Genomic DNA, 19,316 nt, shown 5'->3' on the forward strand with positions numbered 1-19,316 from the left:
TGTATGTATGTATTTATGTACAGTATGCAGAGGTGTGGACTCGAGTCACGTGACTTGGACTCGAGTCAGACTCGAGTCATGAATTTGATTACTTTAGACTCGACTTGACAAAATGTAAAGAGACTTGCAACTCGACTTAGACTTTAACATCAATGACTTGTGACTTCACTTGGACTTGAGCCTTTTGACTTGACATGACTTGCTACTTTCCCCAAAACCTAAAGCTTAAAAAGTTATTTGGGAGCGCTCCGTTGCTTTCATTTTGTACGTGTCTGTCCATCAGCGTGTGTGCTGCGTGTCAGTACAACAGCCAATCAAATTAGATCTACATTGTTTTCATCACACAGCATTCAGCCAATCAAATTGCAGGACAACCAATGAACAAGAATTGTCAAACAACGCGCCAGTGAGAAAGATTTATACCAAAGTTGGTTTCGTTCGGGTATAAAAACTACGACTTGGTCAACAAAAAACGAATTGCCGTATGCAAATCACGCAGTTCGAATATTACAGACGGAGACGCAACAACTTCCAACTTCGTTCAACATTTGAAGTTGCACAAAGAAGGGTAAGTTTTGAATGTAAGCTAACGTTTATTGGCTAAGTAACATGACTTTTATTTGCTGTGTAGTTAAATCAGTGAGGCTGTAAACTCACTGCTAACGTCATAACCATAGACATCTTATAAGTAGACGCAGCACGAGCGCTACTGCCTACTGGTGCAGACGAGACGCGGGGCCGCCATCTTGGAGTGGTGATCCGCTCCACTCAGTGCAATTCATTTGGCAGGAGCAATGAACTGTCAGCGCATCTAATTCATTTTACCTCACTGAATACCACTCATTTTCACGCGCTTTTTTGTCATACGTGTAGCTATGATAACGGACATATGTTTTATTATTCATAGTTTGCTTAACAGTAATATAATATTCTTATATGCTATAAGTGATCAGACGTCCGAGATCAAAACTGGGAATATAAGCCCAGAGAAGGGGGAAAAAAACGGTCAGCTATTTTTAAGTTGAAGAAACAATATGATTATGTTACATATACATGCGTATATCCTACATAAACAATGTATGAATACATTAGATATCTATATATCGTATAGACCGTATCTCTGTTGCTGCAGCAGCAGAGAGTTTATTCTGTCTTGACACTTTGTATTGATATTTTGTATTACATTCTTCCCTTAAATGATAATGTTTACAGTGATTGTTATATATGTATTTTTTATGTATGTCGCTTTGGATAAAAGCGTCTGCCAAATACTTAAACATATATAAACACCTGAAACTCTTTATATCAGCTAAAACCACCAATCTCTTTCACTGGATTCAGAATAAAACCAAATGCTGTCTTACCCAACAATGTTAGTATTTGAATATTGTTACTTGAAGACTTATTCCTGGTTACAGTTATACTGTTAAGAAAGAATTGTCTTATATTTTGCCTAAAATGAGAATGCATCATAATCAGTGGCGGCTGGTGAATTTTGTTTTAGGTGGGGCTGAAAGTTTGTAAACCAAACCCCTGTAGGGGTGTCATCCTCCCCCAGAAGATTTCTTTGTGATTTTCACATACAAATATTGAAGATCTTTGCTCCTTCTCAACTCTGTGGGATTGTTATTTTCATAAAATACAACCAATAGTACATTAATGTTAAATCTTACTTGTGAAAAGTAATCCCCCGATTCCTATTTTCAACAGTCCGCTCATTTGAGCAGGAAAACGCTGAACACCAGCCCGGCATCTTTGTTTTCTACCTGTCAACTGTCAGTTTAGGCTGCTCGCCGGCTCCTCATCACTACTTCAAGATGCAAATTGCTTGCGTCACAGCAACCAATACTGCGTCTACTTATAAGATGTCTATGGTTATAACATCATTTCAAACACAGCAATATGTTGCGTCCACTGCAGTTTGCTACCTTATTCATACTTTTTGTCAAGTGATTTTTTTAAGCAGGGTTGCATGAGGTACCTATACTTAACGTTACGTTAGTCAATGTATCACACACAGTAACGTAACATTAGACGGCGGTCAGCAGCACCGCATATTTTAGCCACCTACAAAAAGACAAACATAGTCAAATAAAGGTCAGTTAAAATGTATACTATATTAAGAATATGTGTACATATTGCATAGGGCCCTGACATCTAAAAAGTACAACTCTGTTCATTGTTATGTTCATGTATTTGTTATGTTTTTCATGTGTACGCACACATAAACACACATACAGTATGAGATGAGATCAATGAGATAAGGTAAGAACAGAATAGAAACTGCTGTGGAACTAGTTACAATGCAATATGCCATGGAAATACAATGTTAACACTTTTGTACAAATAAGTACAGTTACACTTGTTTTTGCAAATGTCTTTATTCTGTAAAGGAATGAGTTAAATGTTTAAAATTGTTTAAACTATTAAAATGACTGGTTAATAGTGCTATTATGAATTGCAATGTCAGTACTATTTTTTTTTCATGCTATTTCAAATGCACTTGTTTTAATAAATAAATACAGCGGTTTAAAAGCATACTCAATCTGTGTAAAAATATTAGTCTGTGGTTAAAAGGACTTGAAAGGACTCGAAACTCAAAATGCAGGACTTGTGACTTGACTTGAGACTTTCCAGTCTTGACTTTGGACTTGACTCGGGACTTGCCTGTCTTGACTCGGGACTTGACTCGAGACTTGAGGGCAAAGACTTGAGACTTACTTGTGACTTGCAAAGCAATGACTTGGTCCCACCTCTGACAGTATGTATGTATGTATGTATGTTGTGAAATGAGTTATTTACACAGAGAGATTTTGTAAATGTTTACCTCCAATGTTTCCAAACGGTGCCTGTCACACGGCAGTAAAACGACGGATTTAAACAAAACAAAAGTAATCCTCATGGACCCACTAGCTGTAGAAGCTAGCTCTCCAATCAGCTTAACAGACTAAAACAGTGACGTTTTGATAAATTTACTGAGGAATTTGTGAAACTAAAACAATACCAAAAGAATGCCATTGTAAATTAATTATACTAACACAAACATTCGTAAACGTGTTAGCATATTTGTTCATGCTAACGACGTTAGCTTGATTACATTACAAAGCGCGTACAAATATGTATGAGAACAATCCTACAGACATCACACAGCAAAGTTTTAGTAAATATGAATCATTTTAGTTATGTTGTAAAACTTGCTTGGAGTAATCAATGAAGAATCCATATGAGTAGAAAATTTATGGACGACTAAAAGTCAGAATGGCCTTGTGCTTCCGGTTTAAAGCAATAAGTGGAAGGAAATACTGTAAACCAGGGGTGTCAAACTAATTTTATCCCAGGGGCCACATAGAGAAAATTGTATTCAAAATGGGCTGGACTGGTAAAATCATGGCATAATAACTTTAAAATAAAGACAACTTCAGATTATTTTTCTTTGTTTTATTTTGGCCAAAAATTAAACTAACACATTCTGAAAATGTACATATCACAAATAATCCTCTTAACACAACACTTTAAGTTAGTTGAAAATTTTTAAGGAAAAAATTGGTGCAATTTCAAAAACAAGACAAAGAACACAATGAAGCCACCAAAGTTTAAGTCACAGCTATTTGGGATTGAACAAAATACTGAATAGATAATAGATTTTTTAAACTCTTCTATGTATCAGATACGGTCCATGTACGTCGTGGCCATTTGTTTTTCGTTTGGAATAGAAAATGTATTAAATATAAAAATTTATTTTCCCCATTTTTTGGTTTGATAATACAAAAAAAAAAAACGTAAACTTGTTTGTTACACATATAAATGTGTTTATATGTGTTGAAATCGAAAATAGGAATTAAAGCAGCGAGTGGAAAACAATTTTCTCTATTCCCTGTTCAATGTTTGGAGATATGTGCAATGTCTCTTTTCAATATCATCGAATGTGGTGACCTGGAACAACAACAACACAAGAAGAAGAAGAGCGACGTTTGCCTGCTCAATAGAGAACCAATAAAATGTGTCACTTTCCATGTCTCTGGACATTAAAAAAATAGAAGGGAACTCTTGACCGTGACAAAATTGTTTTGATGACACTGACACCGCTCTTCTCATTCTTCTTTTTTTGTTCCGGGTCACTCACAGAGGGTTCAAAGCGTAGGAAAAAGTCAGGCATATCGTCTGGAATTTAGGGTGTATTTACTTTTAGAATTTATGGAATGAAATAGAACTTTATTGTCATTGTACTAAAAAGTACAGCAACATTGGTTTTCAGTACAACCCGTTCAAGAACAGACATACAGTAGACAGAACTGGAAGACTGATGGGTCGCCACATAGGTGGCGCACCATAGAAAGGTAGGAAATTGGTAAACATGGCGGGAGGAGGAGGAGAAAACAATCTGCTAATTGTGGAAACAGAAAAAGAATGGGAGCATCTATGCAAGAATGTTCAATTTAAACTAATATCAATCAAGACTCAGTGGTCACCAACATTTTGAGCCCAACAATCACCGGTTTTTAAGGTTTAAAAGTTATACGCATTTAGAGACAAAGTGTATTGTATTGTTAGATATCGTTTTTTTAACAACATTTCAGCTTTTTCTCTTTATGCCTTCCTTCTTGGTCTGTTCAGATTTTTACTTCAACTATGTCAGGATAACAGGAATAAGTGAAAACCCAGGGACACAACTAAAATGTAAATTGTAACTTTTTTAAAGTATAATTGAAAGCAGTAACACATATGTGAAACATTTCTGAAGGATTTCTGTCATTGGCTGGCGACCAGTCTCGGGTGTTTCCCGCCTATCACCCGAAGTCAGCTGGAATAGGCTCCAGCTTACCTTAAGGAGGATAAGCAATATCGAAAATGGATAGATAGATTTCTAAAAGGTTTTAAATGGTAATATTACTTGGTAAAATATAATGGCGCCAGGCAAAAAAAAGTTACTTTTCTAGTGTTCAAGGAAGTTTTTTAATGAATCTTTTATACCTCTGCCAGAAGGTTATGTATTCATTGGGATTTGTTTGTCAGTTATGAGGCTCAACTTCTCTGTGTGTATGCTAGACACCCCGCCTCCACCCACAGAGACAAAAAGAGTGGATGACTAATAAGAGGGTTCACTCCGATGCAAAGAGTGAACCCTCATACACTCTGTTTAGTAGCCATGTCCAATGTCCAAAATAGGATAACTGTTAGATTTTGGGGGATCTGGATTATGGTTGAGGTTCAGGATTTTTCCATTTACTATTGGGAGATACTCTTAGCAGATGTCTGCGCTCTCTGTCTCATGATCTGTTTCTGGTTGTCCATTGTTCTGTTTCCCATGTGCTCGTTTGTGTCCTGAGTTGCATCTGCATCTTGCCCTGACCATAGTTTCCTCTAATTAGCTCTTCTCTAATCAGCTCTCTCCTTCCTTTTGTGTCTAGTCCATGGGCCTCAATTATAAAAGTTGCGCACAAAAAGTTGCATCAACGGGTGTGTACGTACGCAACTTTTACCACAAACATTGGTATTTATAGAAACATTATACGCTTTGAGCTCACGCAAAGTTTTTCACACAAGGGAATCTGCGCCGCCCGATTGTGTCACCAAGTAATAAAGCTCATACCCACATGAAAAAATATTTATGTAATACATACCAACATTTATTTGACGATGTACAATCATTCCTCTAATTCTGCATGTATTGTTATTTATTGGTTAGTCTCTGAATATCAAAATATAGAGCTGTATTAATGTACATTTAATACTATAACTAAAACAATTCATACATACTAAACCGGCCCATGTGTAATGCATACTTGTATCTATCGTAATGTCATTAAGCTAGCGTTATTACGTTAGCTAAAATGCTAACACGTTTATAATTGTCTGTGTTGGTATTATTAACTTGCAATGGCATTCTTTTTGTAATGTTCAGTTTTACCAATTCATCAGTAAATTCACCAAAATATCAGGTATTGAGTCTGTTTAGCTGATGGGAGAGCTCAGAGAGACGATGTTACAGGCACCGTTTGTAAACAATTATGGTATGTGAATGAACATTTACAAAATCTTTTTGTGTAAATAACTCAGTTCACAACGTATATATATCTGTCTTATAGTCCAGTGTGGCTGATATATGGAAAAATATTTGTTCTTCTAAAATGTTGTAGGTTCGGCTTATATAGCTCTACTGCTCTGTAGTCCGGAAAATATGTTAGTTAAATATGCACTTATAATGTGATGGATCATTTAGGTATTGTTTATTTCGATCATTTTGAATGACAATGGGAGGTGCATTTGGAAGTTGTAGCACAGGTGGAGTGCAAATGTTCTGGTTTCACACAGCCGTGCTGCATATACACAACCATTATATTTGTTATTATTATTACAACATTTATCGCGCCAATAACATATTGAAATCAAGTGGTATGCGTGCCAATTGCCCACAAGAGCATTAAATATTGCTCATAGTGACTACCGGTGTTTCTATCAGGCAACATAATGTCTGCTTTGCATTATGTGGCAAAATAAAGACATATAATAAATACATTATTTGGACAAAGACTTGGCAAACAGAAGGTTAGAACGTGAACATGTTTTCTTCATCTCAGCAACAGTTCTCAGTCACGGTTGAGCTGAGCTTCTTCTTTGAAGTCACCCTGTCCATCTACCATCATTGACAGTCCAACATGTGATCCTTAAGCTCATCACCATATTCACGATCTAATTTGTGTGACTGTTTATGGATGATAGCAGGAGGACACCATGGAAGAACCGTTCTGCGCACAATCCACTGGAGGTGTCATTTTTTCAAATGAGAAGATTGTTTAGAAGTCTGCACAACATGCTTTTATAAATCTGAATATTTTTGTGCCTACGTACATTCTACGGTTTGTGCTTACGTAATATTTTACGATGGAATCCACATACACTTATAATTGAGGTCCCTGGTCTATTGAATTGTCTAATTAGTCTGTGTATTTAGGTCCTAGTGTACTGTCCAGTCTTTGTCCTGTCGTCATTTGTACTTGGTGGGGAGTGTTAGCGGTCATGCTCATAGCGTTTTTATTTGTTTTGTGTGTTTTGGACATTTCAACTTTGTTCTGTATTTTGTTATCCTGAGTACCCCAGTATCTTGGAATAAAAAAAATTGAGCAACACTTCCCTTGTTTCTTTGTCTTTGCTATCCTGAATTTGGGCCGACCTAATCTTGCAGCCAGATATGACTGGACCAAGAAATAGACTTAACAGGGAAGCACATCGTTGCTGCTGCCGTAAATGCCCTCAGCTTGCCTCCCACCCCTTCACCCCTGCCAATCAGGTCCCTACAAATTTCTGCCTTATTCTTTAGTTCTCTGTCTCCTAGTTTGTTTAATATACTTTCTGTCTACGTTCTACTTTAAAATCACCCTGTTTCCACACCTATTTCTGTTTTTTATAATTTGTTCCCAACATTTTGGTGCCATTCTATGTATTCTTAGTGTGAGCTCATAAATGTACTCTCTGATTCCAATTCCTGCCTATCTTAAGTTGATTTGTAATTATGTTCCTAATTCTCTGTTTGCCATATTCTGGGGTGAATCTGACCTTTCTGACCCTGATGATTCCGAGCATGAGCTCATGAGCCTCCTCTCCGATTCCGATTACTCAGATCTTGATGCCCCTTGTGTCCCCACCACTTTGGCCAATTGATGGTTCTCCCATTGTTTGTCATCTTCCTCACTTGGGTTGAACTCTGGCCCTTACTTGGGCACACAAGTTTAGGCCATCTGTTCTGGCCCACCACATGGTGGCCAGCAACAGCATCCAAGTAGCAGATTTGTCATCCAGTACATTCCTTGCCTTTCTCCTAGCAGTGTAGCTTCTTCCCAGTAAGCTTCCCCACTTAGTTATGAATCCTCATTGACCCAACGGCAGCAGGAACCCATCCTCCTGTGACACCTGTGACGTCAAAAGTCATGTCTTCTGTTCCTGTCATGGCTCCACGGTGACCTCTCGTCAAGTCACTGCTGGTCCCAGCTGGTTGTTCCAGTGCAGGAGGAATTTTTGACCCTCTTCCAACCTTCGTCCACCCATCCCTGGCATCTGCATCACCTGGCCTGGCTGAGCCTGTCATTCCAGTCTGCTTCCAGACCTTTCTTCCACTCAGTCTGGACTCCGTCCATGGAGGGAGGGGCTACGACTGGCAGACGTACAGGTCCCACCAGTTACGGCTCCACGGCAGCCCAAGGCCAAACGCCTCCAGTTACGGCTCTGTGGCATCCCAAAGACGGGACGCCTCCAGTTAAGGCTCGGTAGCACACCAAAAGCAGTACGGCTCCAGTTACGGCTCTGTAGCAGCCCAAAAGCGGGGCACCTCCAGTTACGGGACAGGAACAGCCCAAAAGTAGGACGCCTCTAGTAAGGGATCCGTGGCAGCCCAAAAGCGGGACGCCCCCAGTTATGACTCAATGGCAGCCCAAAAGTGGGACACCTCGAGTTGCGGCTCTGTGGCAGCCCAAATGTGGGATGCCTCCAGTTCCTGTTCCTTGTCAGCCCAAAGCTGGGAGGCCTCCAATTATGGCTTTGTGGCAGCCCAAAGGTGGGACGCCTCCACTTACAGCTCCGTGGCATCTGAAAGGTGGAACGCCTCCAGTTACGACTCTGCAGCAGCCCAAAAACCGAACGCCTACAGTTCCTGTTCCGTGGCAGACTAATGGCGGGATACCTCCAGTTACGGCTCTGCGGCAGCCCAAAGGCGGGACGGCTACAGGTACGGTGCCGTGGCCTCCCAAAAGCGGGACCCCTCCAGTTACCGATCTGCGGCAGACCAAAGGCAAGACCTCTCTAGTTACGGAGTCGTGGCAGCCCAAAGGCGGGATGCCTCCAGTTAAGGCTCGGTAGCAGACCAAAAGCGGTACGCCTCCATTTACGGCTCTGTAGCAGCCCAAAAGCAGGACACCTCCAGTTACGGCTCAGGAACAGCCCAAAAGTGGGACGCCTTTAGTTAGGGATCCGCGGCAGCCCAAAAGCGGGACGCCCCCAGTTATGGCTCAATGGCAGCCCAAAGGCGGGATGCCTCCAGTTCCTGTTCCTTGTCAGCCCAAAGCTGGGAGGCCTCCAATTATGGCTTTGTAGCAGCCCAAAGGTGGGACGCCTCCACTTACGGCTCCGTGGCATCTGAAAGGTGGAACGCCTCCAGTTACGACTCTGCAGCAGCCCAAAAACAGCACGCCTACAGTTCCTGTTCCGTGGCAGACCAATGGCGGGATACCTCCAGTTACGGCTCTGCGGCAGCCCAAAGGCCGGACGGCTACAGGTACGGTGCCGTGGCCTCCCAAAAGCGGGACCCCTCCAGTTTCTGATCTGCGGCAGACCAAAGGCAAGACCACTCTAGTTACGGAGCCGTGGCAGCCCAAAGGCGGGATGCCTCCAGTTCTTGTTTTGGCTGCATGGCAGCCAAAAGCCTGGTCGACACTTCCTCCAGTTCCTGTTCCAGCTGGAAAGATGGCGTCTTCCCATATGCCTGGCACGCTAACGCATTAGCTACAGCTTCCCAACTCCAGCCCTTCCTTGGCCAAGTATCCTGGGAGGTCTTACCGTGTGCTGTCCCCCAGATGGCTCTCATCGATTCCTCAAGCCTGCCGTCCTGGGGTTCCTCCCTCGGTTTGTGACTGAGCAAGGGACTTTTTATGTTGGATCTCAGCCTCACTCCTGCCTTTTTTTTGGAAAGTTTTAACATTTAACATTTTCTTTTAGATTCTGGGACGTCTGGAATCCGACCGTTTGGGTGCGGTTACTATCATCATGGTTTTGGATGTCCTGTGTTTGTGTTCCTTATGTGCTCGTTTATGTCCTGAGTTGGACTTGTGTTTCTACCTGACCCTAGTTCCCTTCACACAGTGCTCTCATTTTGTGTCTCGTCCTGATGTATTGATTTGTCAAATTCGTCTCTGTATTTAGTTCTCATTCTGCTATATAGTCTTTGATCAGTCGTCATATGTACTTTGTGGTGGGTTCTTCTCCAAGCTGGTGTTATAAATCATGCTCATAGCATTTCTCTTTGTTTTGGACATTTCAACTTTGTTTTGTATTGTTGAACTCTGAGTTGGTTCAATATTTTGGAATAAACCTTTTTGAGCAGCACTTCACTGATGCTTTGTCCTTGCTACCCTGCCTTTGGGTCCACCTTACCTAGCCGACATATCTCGACCATATCTCTGACTGCTTTTCTAGGTAAATATGCATTCACATCAATGTATAGGACACTAAAAATATATTTAACAGTTCATTTGATCTTGCATTTGTATATTTTATTTCCTGAAAAAATGGCACCGATTCGGTGAAATGGCTCTTATGCTTTGGAGTCAATTATGTGGTGCATTTTAAAATGCGTCTTTGTCCCCCTGAAAGGTTAACCGAGGCAGTTTGATATTTGAGACGGACAACGACCAGCAGGTCAGCTCTTGGACCACGGAGATAAAAGAATGCATCAGCAACAGGTGGGAAACACTTTATTGGAACCGAAAGGTGTTTTATATGTGTTTATTATGACTCTTGAGCAATATCATGGCTAAATGTTGACATAGCTTAAAGTGGACTTCTGCAGATAGTGGACACCCATGCAGTGTGAGTTGGACTGCAACAAAAGGAAGTGTGGGACTGGTCTTGGTGCTCAGGAGAATATCTCAACTTTTCTCATTTTTGCAGATGTCCACACACACACACACACCACATGCTTACACTCATAAGGTCAAAGTTCATCCTTAAATTCTGACTTAAATCAGCTCACACCTCGGAGTAGAGACGTTTCACAGATGATGAATCATTTAGGAAGCAAACAGGTGCCATGTGTTCCAACGAACGTAACTTTAACACAAAGAAACCACTGTAGTAATGTTTACTGCATCAGCAGCTAACAAACAACAATGCTTGTCTCTTGTAATTACTACTCATCATATACCGGTAGGCACATTTCATCCAAGAGGAGACTAAGGGCATTGTGGAAAATGGAGACTGTGGAATGTAATACTCCAGCATCCAGCGTGAGCTGGTATGTTTTGTTTACTTTTGTACTTTCTAGTCACGTATCCTCATATGTTACAATCTTTGAACTTATTGCTTCAAGTACTAGAATGAGTTCTTGGTAGTACCTGCTTTGTCAAGTAGAGCCAGCTAGTGGGCCTTGAAGACTCTCTAGCAACTATTGTCATCATGAGCTAATGGTATAATGGATTATGTTTTATATAGTGCCTTTTTTGCTTCACATTGAAAGCCCATTATTTATTCACTCAACAATTACTTACTGTAGGTAAGCTACATTTGTAGCCACAACTTCTTAGGGGTGGTTGCTGCCAATTTGCACCATTGGCCTTCTCAACCACTCGGGAGAGGTATTGTTTACATTTTAACCGATACTACCACCAAATCGATACTGTAAAAAGGGTGCCAATGTTTAAAATGGCACTTAAAAATGAAAAACATGCACATTTTTGTAAAAATGCCTAATGCCTTTTTATTTTATCTACTTTTCTGACATTTAAGTTGAACGGACTAGTATTATAAATTCAATGATAAATAAGTAATACATTCAAAAATTATCAATACAATCTACAACAATGTTGTAATTATTGCAGCAATGCAGAACATAGAGAATGTGCAAAAAATTCTTACTTGAGTTGTAATGTTTAATTCACAAAATCCCAGGTGTTCCTGAATGTGACCTCGCTCGCGATAACCGTCATTGGCGCATGATGAGAAAGTGCTTGGTTGTTGTTGTTGTAACTACTGGCTAGGCTAGCGCTGCGATGCTAACAGTGTTTAAGAGGGCTGCTGTTGGCATGTTAAAGTCGGCAAGAAAATTTAAAAAGAGCGTCAGACTCTCTGTGCTTCTGCCGGGACGCTACGTTACTTAAAAGACATTATTTGTTGCAAGTGGCTGAGTCTGCATTCACTTGGCACTGATATCTTCGTCTTTTTTCCGTCCAGTTAAACCATATAAGTCGGCACTGGTGCCATTATGGAGCCGGGTTTCGGTGCCCATCCTTACTGATCACTAGATTTTATCGATACTGATACCAATATCGATATTTGTCATCAATACCGGTATATATCGGTACTCTTATCAGTACTATATGTACTTGACGTAAATAGAGATGTGAAAAAATTCATTTTTATTACCATTTTTATTAGCACAAGAGGTTGTACACCACCAACATCATTCAACATCTTACAGCAGGAAAGTGTTTTATCAACACCTGCTTTTTCAAGTCAACTTTGTCTGCAGTCCTAATGCAGTTGATACTGGCAGCACGGTGGAACAGGGGTTAGTGATGGTACTGTCACGCCAAATTTCTTCCCCCTACAAAAACATTCCCCCCCCCATTTACTTCCGGGGCTGCGTCCAAAAAAATCACAAAGTTGCCGGGGGTCCTTAACCGGCACGCGACTGTCTTGTTTCGCGCCTGTACAAAAAAAACCAATAATCGATTTCTTCAGATTCCAGCAGCTATCAAAGACGAAGTATCCTTCCAGCGACGGGCAGTCAAAGCCGAAGTGCTATCGATCGCTGTAAATGACGTAAGAGGAAACATGACCACGGAAGTAAATGGGGTGGGAAGGTTTTTGTAGGGGGAAGAAATTTGGTGTGACAGTACCTCACAATGCGAAGGTACTGGGTTCGATTCCCGGGCTCAGGGTCTTTCTGTGTGGAGTTTGCATGTTCTCCCCATGACTGCGTGGGTTCCCTCCGTGTACTCCGGCTTCCTCCCACCTCCAAAGACATGCACCTAGGTTGATTGGCAACACTAAATTGGCCCTAGTGTGAGAATGTGAATGTTGTCTGTTTATCTGTGTTGGCCCTGTAACTTGAGCAAGATTGGCGACTTGTCCAGGTTGAACCCCGCCTTCTGCCCGAGTGCAGCTAGGATAGGCTCCAGCAACCCCGAAAGGGACAAGCAGTAGAAAATGGATGGATAGGCATTCATGTAGAGAGCACAGCCCTTTGTATATAATATGGTGGTTGTGCTATTTTTAGCAATGTGTGTTTTGATGCCACGCAAACGTGGCACGATGGAGTGACTAGAGAGACCCGACAGCAGATGCTATCTTGTTTCAGAGCAACCTCATGAATTATTATATTACTTCAAGGTTTCACTTTTTTGAGTGGAACAATATTGGCCTATGCTTTACTGAATCGCTATGAGAACGGTTGATGAAGCGCTGTAACGGCGTTCGTGACTCGTGAGTAAGGCGTGTTCACTTCAAACTGACACTAACTCTTATTAGCGTGCGTGACTTTGAGGGGCTTTTTGAGGAGGAAATATTGTCATGGTACAGACTTTTGTGTGGTGTCGTTTCTTGATTTGTGATTATTCCAAACTGATTATCAGATTCCAGGGTTGAACGCGATGGCAAAAAAGATTAGGATTATTTTTCATCATCCGATCTCGATTATTATCACCATTTTTTTTACATTGTTTTTAACCTGCCAATTTTAAAGCATCTTTACTAAAAACCAAATAAACTAGGAATTAGTTAAACATCTTATTAACATTCTGAGAAAATAAAAAAGCACACAAAGATGCATCCGTTATTATTTCAACACTGGTGCTCCAACTATAGTACTAGAAACTGTCCACTAATCATGAACCTACCGATCGATGGTCGCGTCCACCACTTGGTAACATTAGTACTGTGTTTTTTTGTTGGTTTTTTTACACAGTTTTTGGATGACAAGTAATCATTCAATTTGAAAAAGAAACATATCACCTGACATGTAGAAGTCATTTGAGAAATGTTTGGCTCTGTATTTTGGAGTTAGTTTTGTAGAAGTAATTTGGTAAATGTTTGGCTCTGTAGTTTGGAGTTAGTTTCGTAGTTTGAGGTGGTTGCATGTCGCGAAGGCAGGCACAGAGATGGCCCCAAAAGGGTTTCCGCGACTTTCCGCATTCAGATTCCGTCCATGATGCCAATGATGATTCCAACATAGGGCCCTGAATAACTCCACAAGTTATGGCTGACATACTGCCCTCAGCTGCGTGTGTAGCTCCAAGTTCGGTCATTCTGTTCATATCTATAATTCTGTTTACTTCTGCGTACCTTGTTTGATCGAGTTGATATATGCTCACGTATATGCCGTGATCCACCTGACATTTTTCACTATCATCGACCTATAATGTAATCACCAAGCCTTATCAGAGCCTACCTGTGTCTTTTTATACCGATAGCCGTATGGACCTAACCTGACTCTCGCCAGATCCTTGTAGTTCGCTGAGCTCCACACAAGGATCTGGGCTCGAGGGCATTGCAAACTCCTTCAAGATAGCAAAAAATAATTAACCAATCAGGATCGCCGGGCGGGATTTCATAGATGTGCCGTAGCGCCGAAGCGACTGTTTGAGTCAAACAACAATGACGGCATGCAGCGAGGAGTCGTGTGCTGACATTGATTCTGCTATTACAACTAGGGATGTCCGATAATATCGGACTGCCGATATTATCGGCCGATAAATGCTTTAAAATGTGAAATTATCGGTATCGGTTTCAAAAAGTTAAATTTATGACTTTTTAAAACGCCGCTTTGTAAACGGATGTAGGGAGAAGTACAGAGCGCCAATAAACCTTAAAGGCACTGCCTTTGCGTGCCGGTCCAATCACATATTACCTACGGCTTTTCACACACAAGTGAATGCAAGGCATACTTGACCAACAGCCATACAAAAACACATTTCGGGAGAACATCCGCACCGTAACACAACATAAACACAACAGAACAACTACCCAGAACCCCTTGCAGCACTAACTCTTCCAGGAAGCTACGATGTACACCCCCCGCTACCCCATAACTTAAGTTGATTTATTTTGGAAAACCTTGTTACATTTGCATCCAGCGGGGCATCAGAACAAAATTAGGCATAATAATGTGTTAATTCCACGACTGTATGTATCGGTATCGGTTGATATCGGAATCGGTAATTAAGAGTTGGACAATAACGGAATATCGGATATCGGCAAAAAAGCCATTATCGGACATCTCTAATTGTAACTGTTTTGTCGAATCTATCGAATATTAATTATTTAAAAGATGAACAGAGAACGGTTTTAAAGGCATTTATTAACTTTTCGCTCTGTCGTTATCCAATATGTCGGCTGTTCTGTTTTGGATTTCCCAGCGTCGCTCTCATCAGCGTCACGGGTGACGCTGATTTCGATGTGAGTGGTTGAAGTAGCACGTCATTCAAGATAACGGACAAGTGATTTATCCAATCACATACGATGATTTTTTTTAGAAGGCTCCGCCTTCTGAAATACATCTCCTATTGAGAAGTCCCAGATCCTTGTGTGGAGCTCAGCGAACTACAAGTATCTGGCGAGAGTCAAGTTAGTATGGACCGACCCAGTTAGGAACCGGTACCACGGTATACATTCCGAACGACCACCACCAAACATTCTTTCACATTCATACTCTAGTGCGAAGGGGTGGTGGGGTGGGGGGTTTGAACCACCCTTCTCCGGTATCTGGAAAATCTGCTCTACCTCCCGAGCCACTGCAGCCCAAAACACAACAGCTCTCTAACGACCACCTTTAAAAGTATTTTGTATACTTCCACTTGCCATCACAAGCAATTTCAGCAATTATTGTTCTTAATAAATGTGTGTATGTCAAAATAATTCATATGTTTATGCCTGATGTAATTTGATGAACATAATTATTTTTTTAAATCTTGTGTTCCTCATTACCACTAGATGGCGTCCTCATACGCGGTTTAAAAAAATCCACGTTCTAAACCAGTGTTTTTCAACCACTGTGCCGTGAGCTACAGTCTGGTGTGCCGTGGGAGATTATCTAATTTCATCTATTTGGGTTAAAAATATTTTTGGCAAACCGGTAATTATAGTCTGCAAATGTTGTTGTTGAGTGTCGGTGCTGTCTAGAGCTCGGCAGAGTAACCATGTAATACTCTTCCATATCAGTAGGTGGCAGCCGGTAGCTAATTGCTTTGTAGATGTCGGAAACAGCGAGGGGCAGTGTGGAGGTAAAAAGGTATCTAATGCTTAAACCAAAAATAAACAAAAGGTGAGTGCCCCTAAGAAAAGGCATTGAAGCTTAGGGAAGGCTATGCAGAACGAGACTAAAACTGAACTGGCTACAAAGTAAACAAAAACAGAATGCTGGACGACAGCAAAGACTTACTGTGGAGCAAAGACGGCGTCCGCAAAGTACATCCGAACATGATATGACAATCAACAATGTCCCCACAAAGAAGGATAAAAACAACTAAAATATTCTTGATTGCTAAAACAAAGTAGATGCGGGAAATATCGCTCAAAGGAAGACATGAAACTGCTACAGGAAAATACCAAAAAAAGAGAAAAAGCCATTAAAATAGGAGCGCAAGACAAGAAGTAAAACACTACACAAAGGAAAACCGCAATAAACTCCAAATAAGTCTGGGTGTGATGTGACAGGTCGTGACAGTACACCTACTTTGAGACAAGAGCTATATTGATGCATGCTTGGTTATGCTTTAAAGTCATATCCAACAATTGCGATGACGACTTTTTACCGTCAACTGAGTTTCGTTTTTTTAATGATGTCTGCTGGTGGTGTGTCTCCGCAAAAAATGTGCCTTGGCTCAAAAAAGGTTGAAAAACACTGCTCTAAACAGCATTCATGTATGTGTCCTTCAGGTCGGCCGGTGTGGCCCTGGAGCCCCTCCACTCCCTGGCTGACGGCTCTGTTTCGACCAATCACAGGGCGAGCTTCGATTTGGGAATTCAGAGCGAGTGGCGGCTGGGCTCCTCAAACGTGGTCCCACAAACACGTCCTGTAACAATTAACTGTGTGTATCTTTTTGTCTTGTGTGTTTATTTCTATAAGAATTCACCAATTTTACACCAAGTGTTTGCCACCACGGCGTGTTTAGAATTGAACATGTGGCCCACAGGCTTGTGACATACAGCATGTAGACTGTACATACATCATATTTAAGCCAAGGAACACTTTGTTCAATGTATTTGTTCCTAAATGGAGCGCACGTACCACGGTGTGAGCATCACTGCCTTCTAACAACCCGTCCTCCTTTCAGGCCCGGTCACCCTGACTCTGGGGGAGACCGCCCTCCATAAGACGGATCACTTCCTGTTTTCCTACCCATGGTTCCACGGGCCCATCTCCCGGGTCAAGGCGGCCCACTTGGTTCAAAGCTCGGGCGCAGAGGGACACGGCGTGTTCCTGGTGCGTCAGAGCGAGACACGGCGAGGAGACTACGTCCTCACCTTTAACTACCAAGGCAAAGCCAAGGTGCGCTCCGAGTGCAACCGTCTTTGTGATTATCCAGCGCTTCTGACTTCCTGTTTGTGTTTGCGTGTGCAGCACCTGCGCCTGTCGCTGACAGACGGCGGACATTGCCGGGTGCAGCACCTGCGCTTCCCTTCCGTCATGGAGATGCTCAACCACTTCCAGCTCTCGCCGATCCCGCTCGATTGTGGAGCCGCGGGTGCCGTCACGCTGTCCAGCTTTGTGGTGGTGGGCTCCAATCCTCCATCACAAGGTGAGGCCCTCCCAAACCCACCTCTAATGTCCAACTGTAAATGGAGTCTGCAACTAACAATTACTTTAATAATCAATTAGACATACAGTTATTTCTTATATGATATTATGTACAGTCGCGATCAAAAGTTTACATACACTTGTAAAGAACATAATGTCATGGCTGTCTGGAATTTCCAATAATTTCTACAACTCTTATTTTTTTGTGATAGAGTGATTGGAGCACATACTTGTTGGTCACAAAAAACATTCATGAAGTTTGGTTCTTTTATGAATTTATTATGGGTCTACTGAAAATGTGACCAAATCTGCTGGGTCAAAAGTATACATACAGCAATGCTAATATTTGGTTACATGTCCCTTGGCAAGTTTCACTGCAATAAGGCGCTTTTGGTAGCCATCCACAAGCTTCTGGTTGAATTTTTGACCACTCCTCTTGACAAAATTGGTGAAGTTCAGCCAAATGTGTTGGTTTCTTCTTGTTTCTTCAGCATTGTCCACACGTGTAAGTCAGGACTTTGGGAAGGCCATTCTAAAACCTTCATCCTAGCCTGATTTAGCCATTCTTTTACCACTTTTGACGTGTGTTTGGGGTCATTGTCCTGTTGGAACACCCAACTGCGCCCAAGACCCAACCTTCGGGCTGATGATTTTAGGTTGTCCTGAAGAATTTGGAGGTAATCCTCCTTTTTCAGTAGACCCATAATAAATTAATCAAAGAACCAAACTTCATGAATGTTTTTTGTGACCAACAAGTATGTGCGCCAATCACTCTACCACAAAAAAATAAGAGTTGTAGAAAGACCGCCATGACATTGTGTGTATATAAACTTTTGACCACAACTGTACATGTTGGAGTCTATGACTTGATTTGGACTCATTTCCAAAAGCTATTAAAGTAAATTGTAACAAAAGAAATAAATATTTTTAGGACGTAATGGTTTTGATTTACTACAAAAAGTACATTACCACACTAAAATATTAATAGACCTAAAGTGCAAGATGTTCTGTAAACATGACTTTCAGCGCAAATTAAAAGGATAGGATAGACTTTTATTCACTCCACAATGTGGAAATTCAACGGTCGCGGTTCAGAGTTACATACTAAAAAAGTACAAAAAATTAGTAAATAGTATAAACTATATACAAAATAACACTAATATTGCACACATACACTTAGGGCCTGATTTACTCAAATCTAAATACCTCACGCTAAGCAGCGTGTGTCTGTAAATAGCGCATACTATTAGTGGGCATGTTGTGTGGGAACTACTAAAACTGCGTGTGCAATTGAAAAGTGGCGCAGACACCCACCATATTATCATGTAAAGGTGCTGTTTGCAACTTCCTTACAGTTACATTTTTCAAAGCAAAAGAACACAGCTTATGTTACTATCAGTGGTTTAACAGAACATATTTGTTTGACAATTGCCTATATTCTTTAGAATTACAAAGTTTATGTTGTAAAAAATGTTTACGTCAACGCGTACGTGCAGGGAGTGCGTGCACACATTCAAAATCAGTCCAAGAGAAGCAACGAACAATTTTCAGTCACGTTGTTGTGATGATAGAATATACATTCAATGACAGCTAACACCAGCTACCTAAATGGCTATGGACGTGCATGTGTTATGTACATACGTCATTACGTACTAGAAGCCGTGAGAGGGCGGGATATTCTGTGTGAAATACATTGGAAAGTTGGCACTCCTTAGGCATCTGTAAATGTTGCAAACTGCCCCTTTAAATGAGGATTTAGCGTGTACTATACGGGGCATCACCACGTAGACACTCATTTAGTGCATGAGCCCAATAT

General features: G+C 41.3%; 1 protein-coding gene across 1 annotated transcript in view; it reads left to right on the forward strand.

The window, feature by feature from the left end:
• The window catches only part of sh2b3 (SH2B adaptor protein 3), a 131,755-nt gene that overhangs the window by 104,248 nt on the left and 8,191 nt on the right, over positions 1-19,316 (forward strand). The window contains exons 4-7 of the mRNA XM_062025567.1: positions 10,360-10,448; positions 16,639-16,790; positions 17,037-17,251; positions 17,324-17,501. Of these exons, the coding sequence (XP_061881551.1) occupies positions 10,360-10,448; positions 16,639-16,790; positions 17,037-17,251; positions 17,324-17,501 (634 nt within the window). The remainder of the gene's footprint in view (positions 1-10,359; positions 10,449-16,638; positions 16,791-17,036; positions 17,252-17,323; positions 17,502-19,316) is intronic.

The sequence above is a fragment of the Entelurus aequoreus genome, linkage group LG17 (assembly GCF_033978785.1).
Source record: "Entelurus aequoreus isolate RoL-2023_Sb linkage group LG17, RoL_Eaeq_v1.1, whole genome shotgun sequence".
In the NCBI taxonomy this organism is placed as follows: Eukaryota; Metazoa; Chordata; class Actinopteri; order Syngnathiformes; family Syngnathidae; genus Entelurus; species Entelurus aequoreus.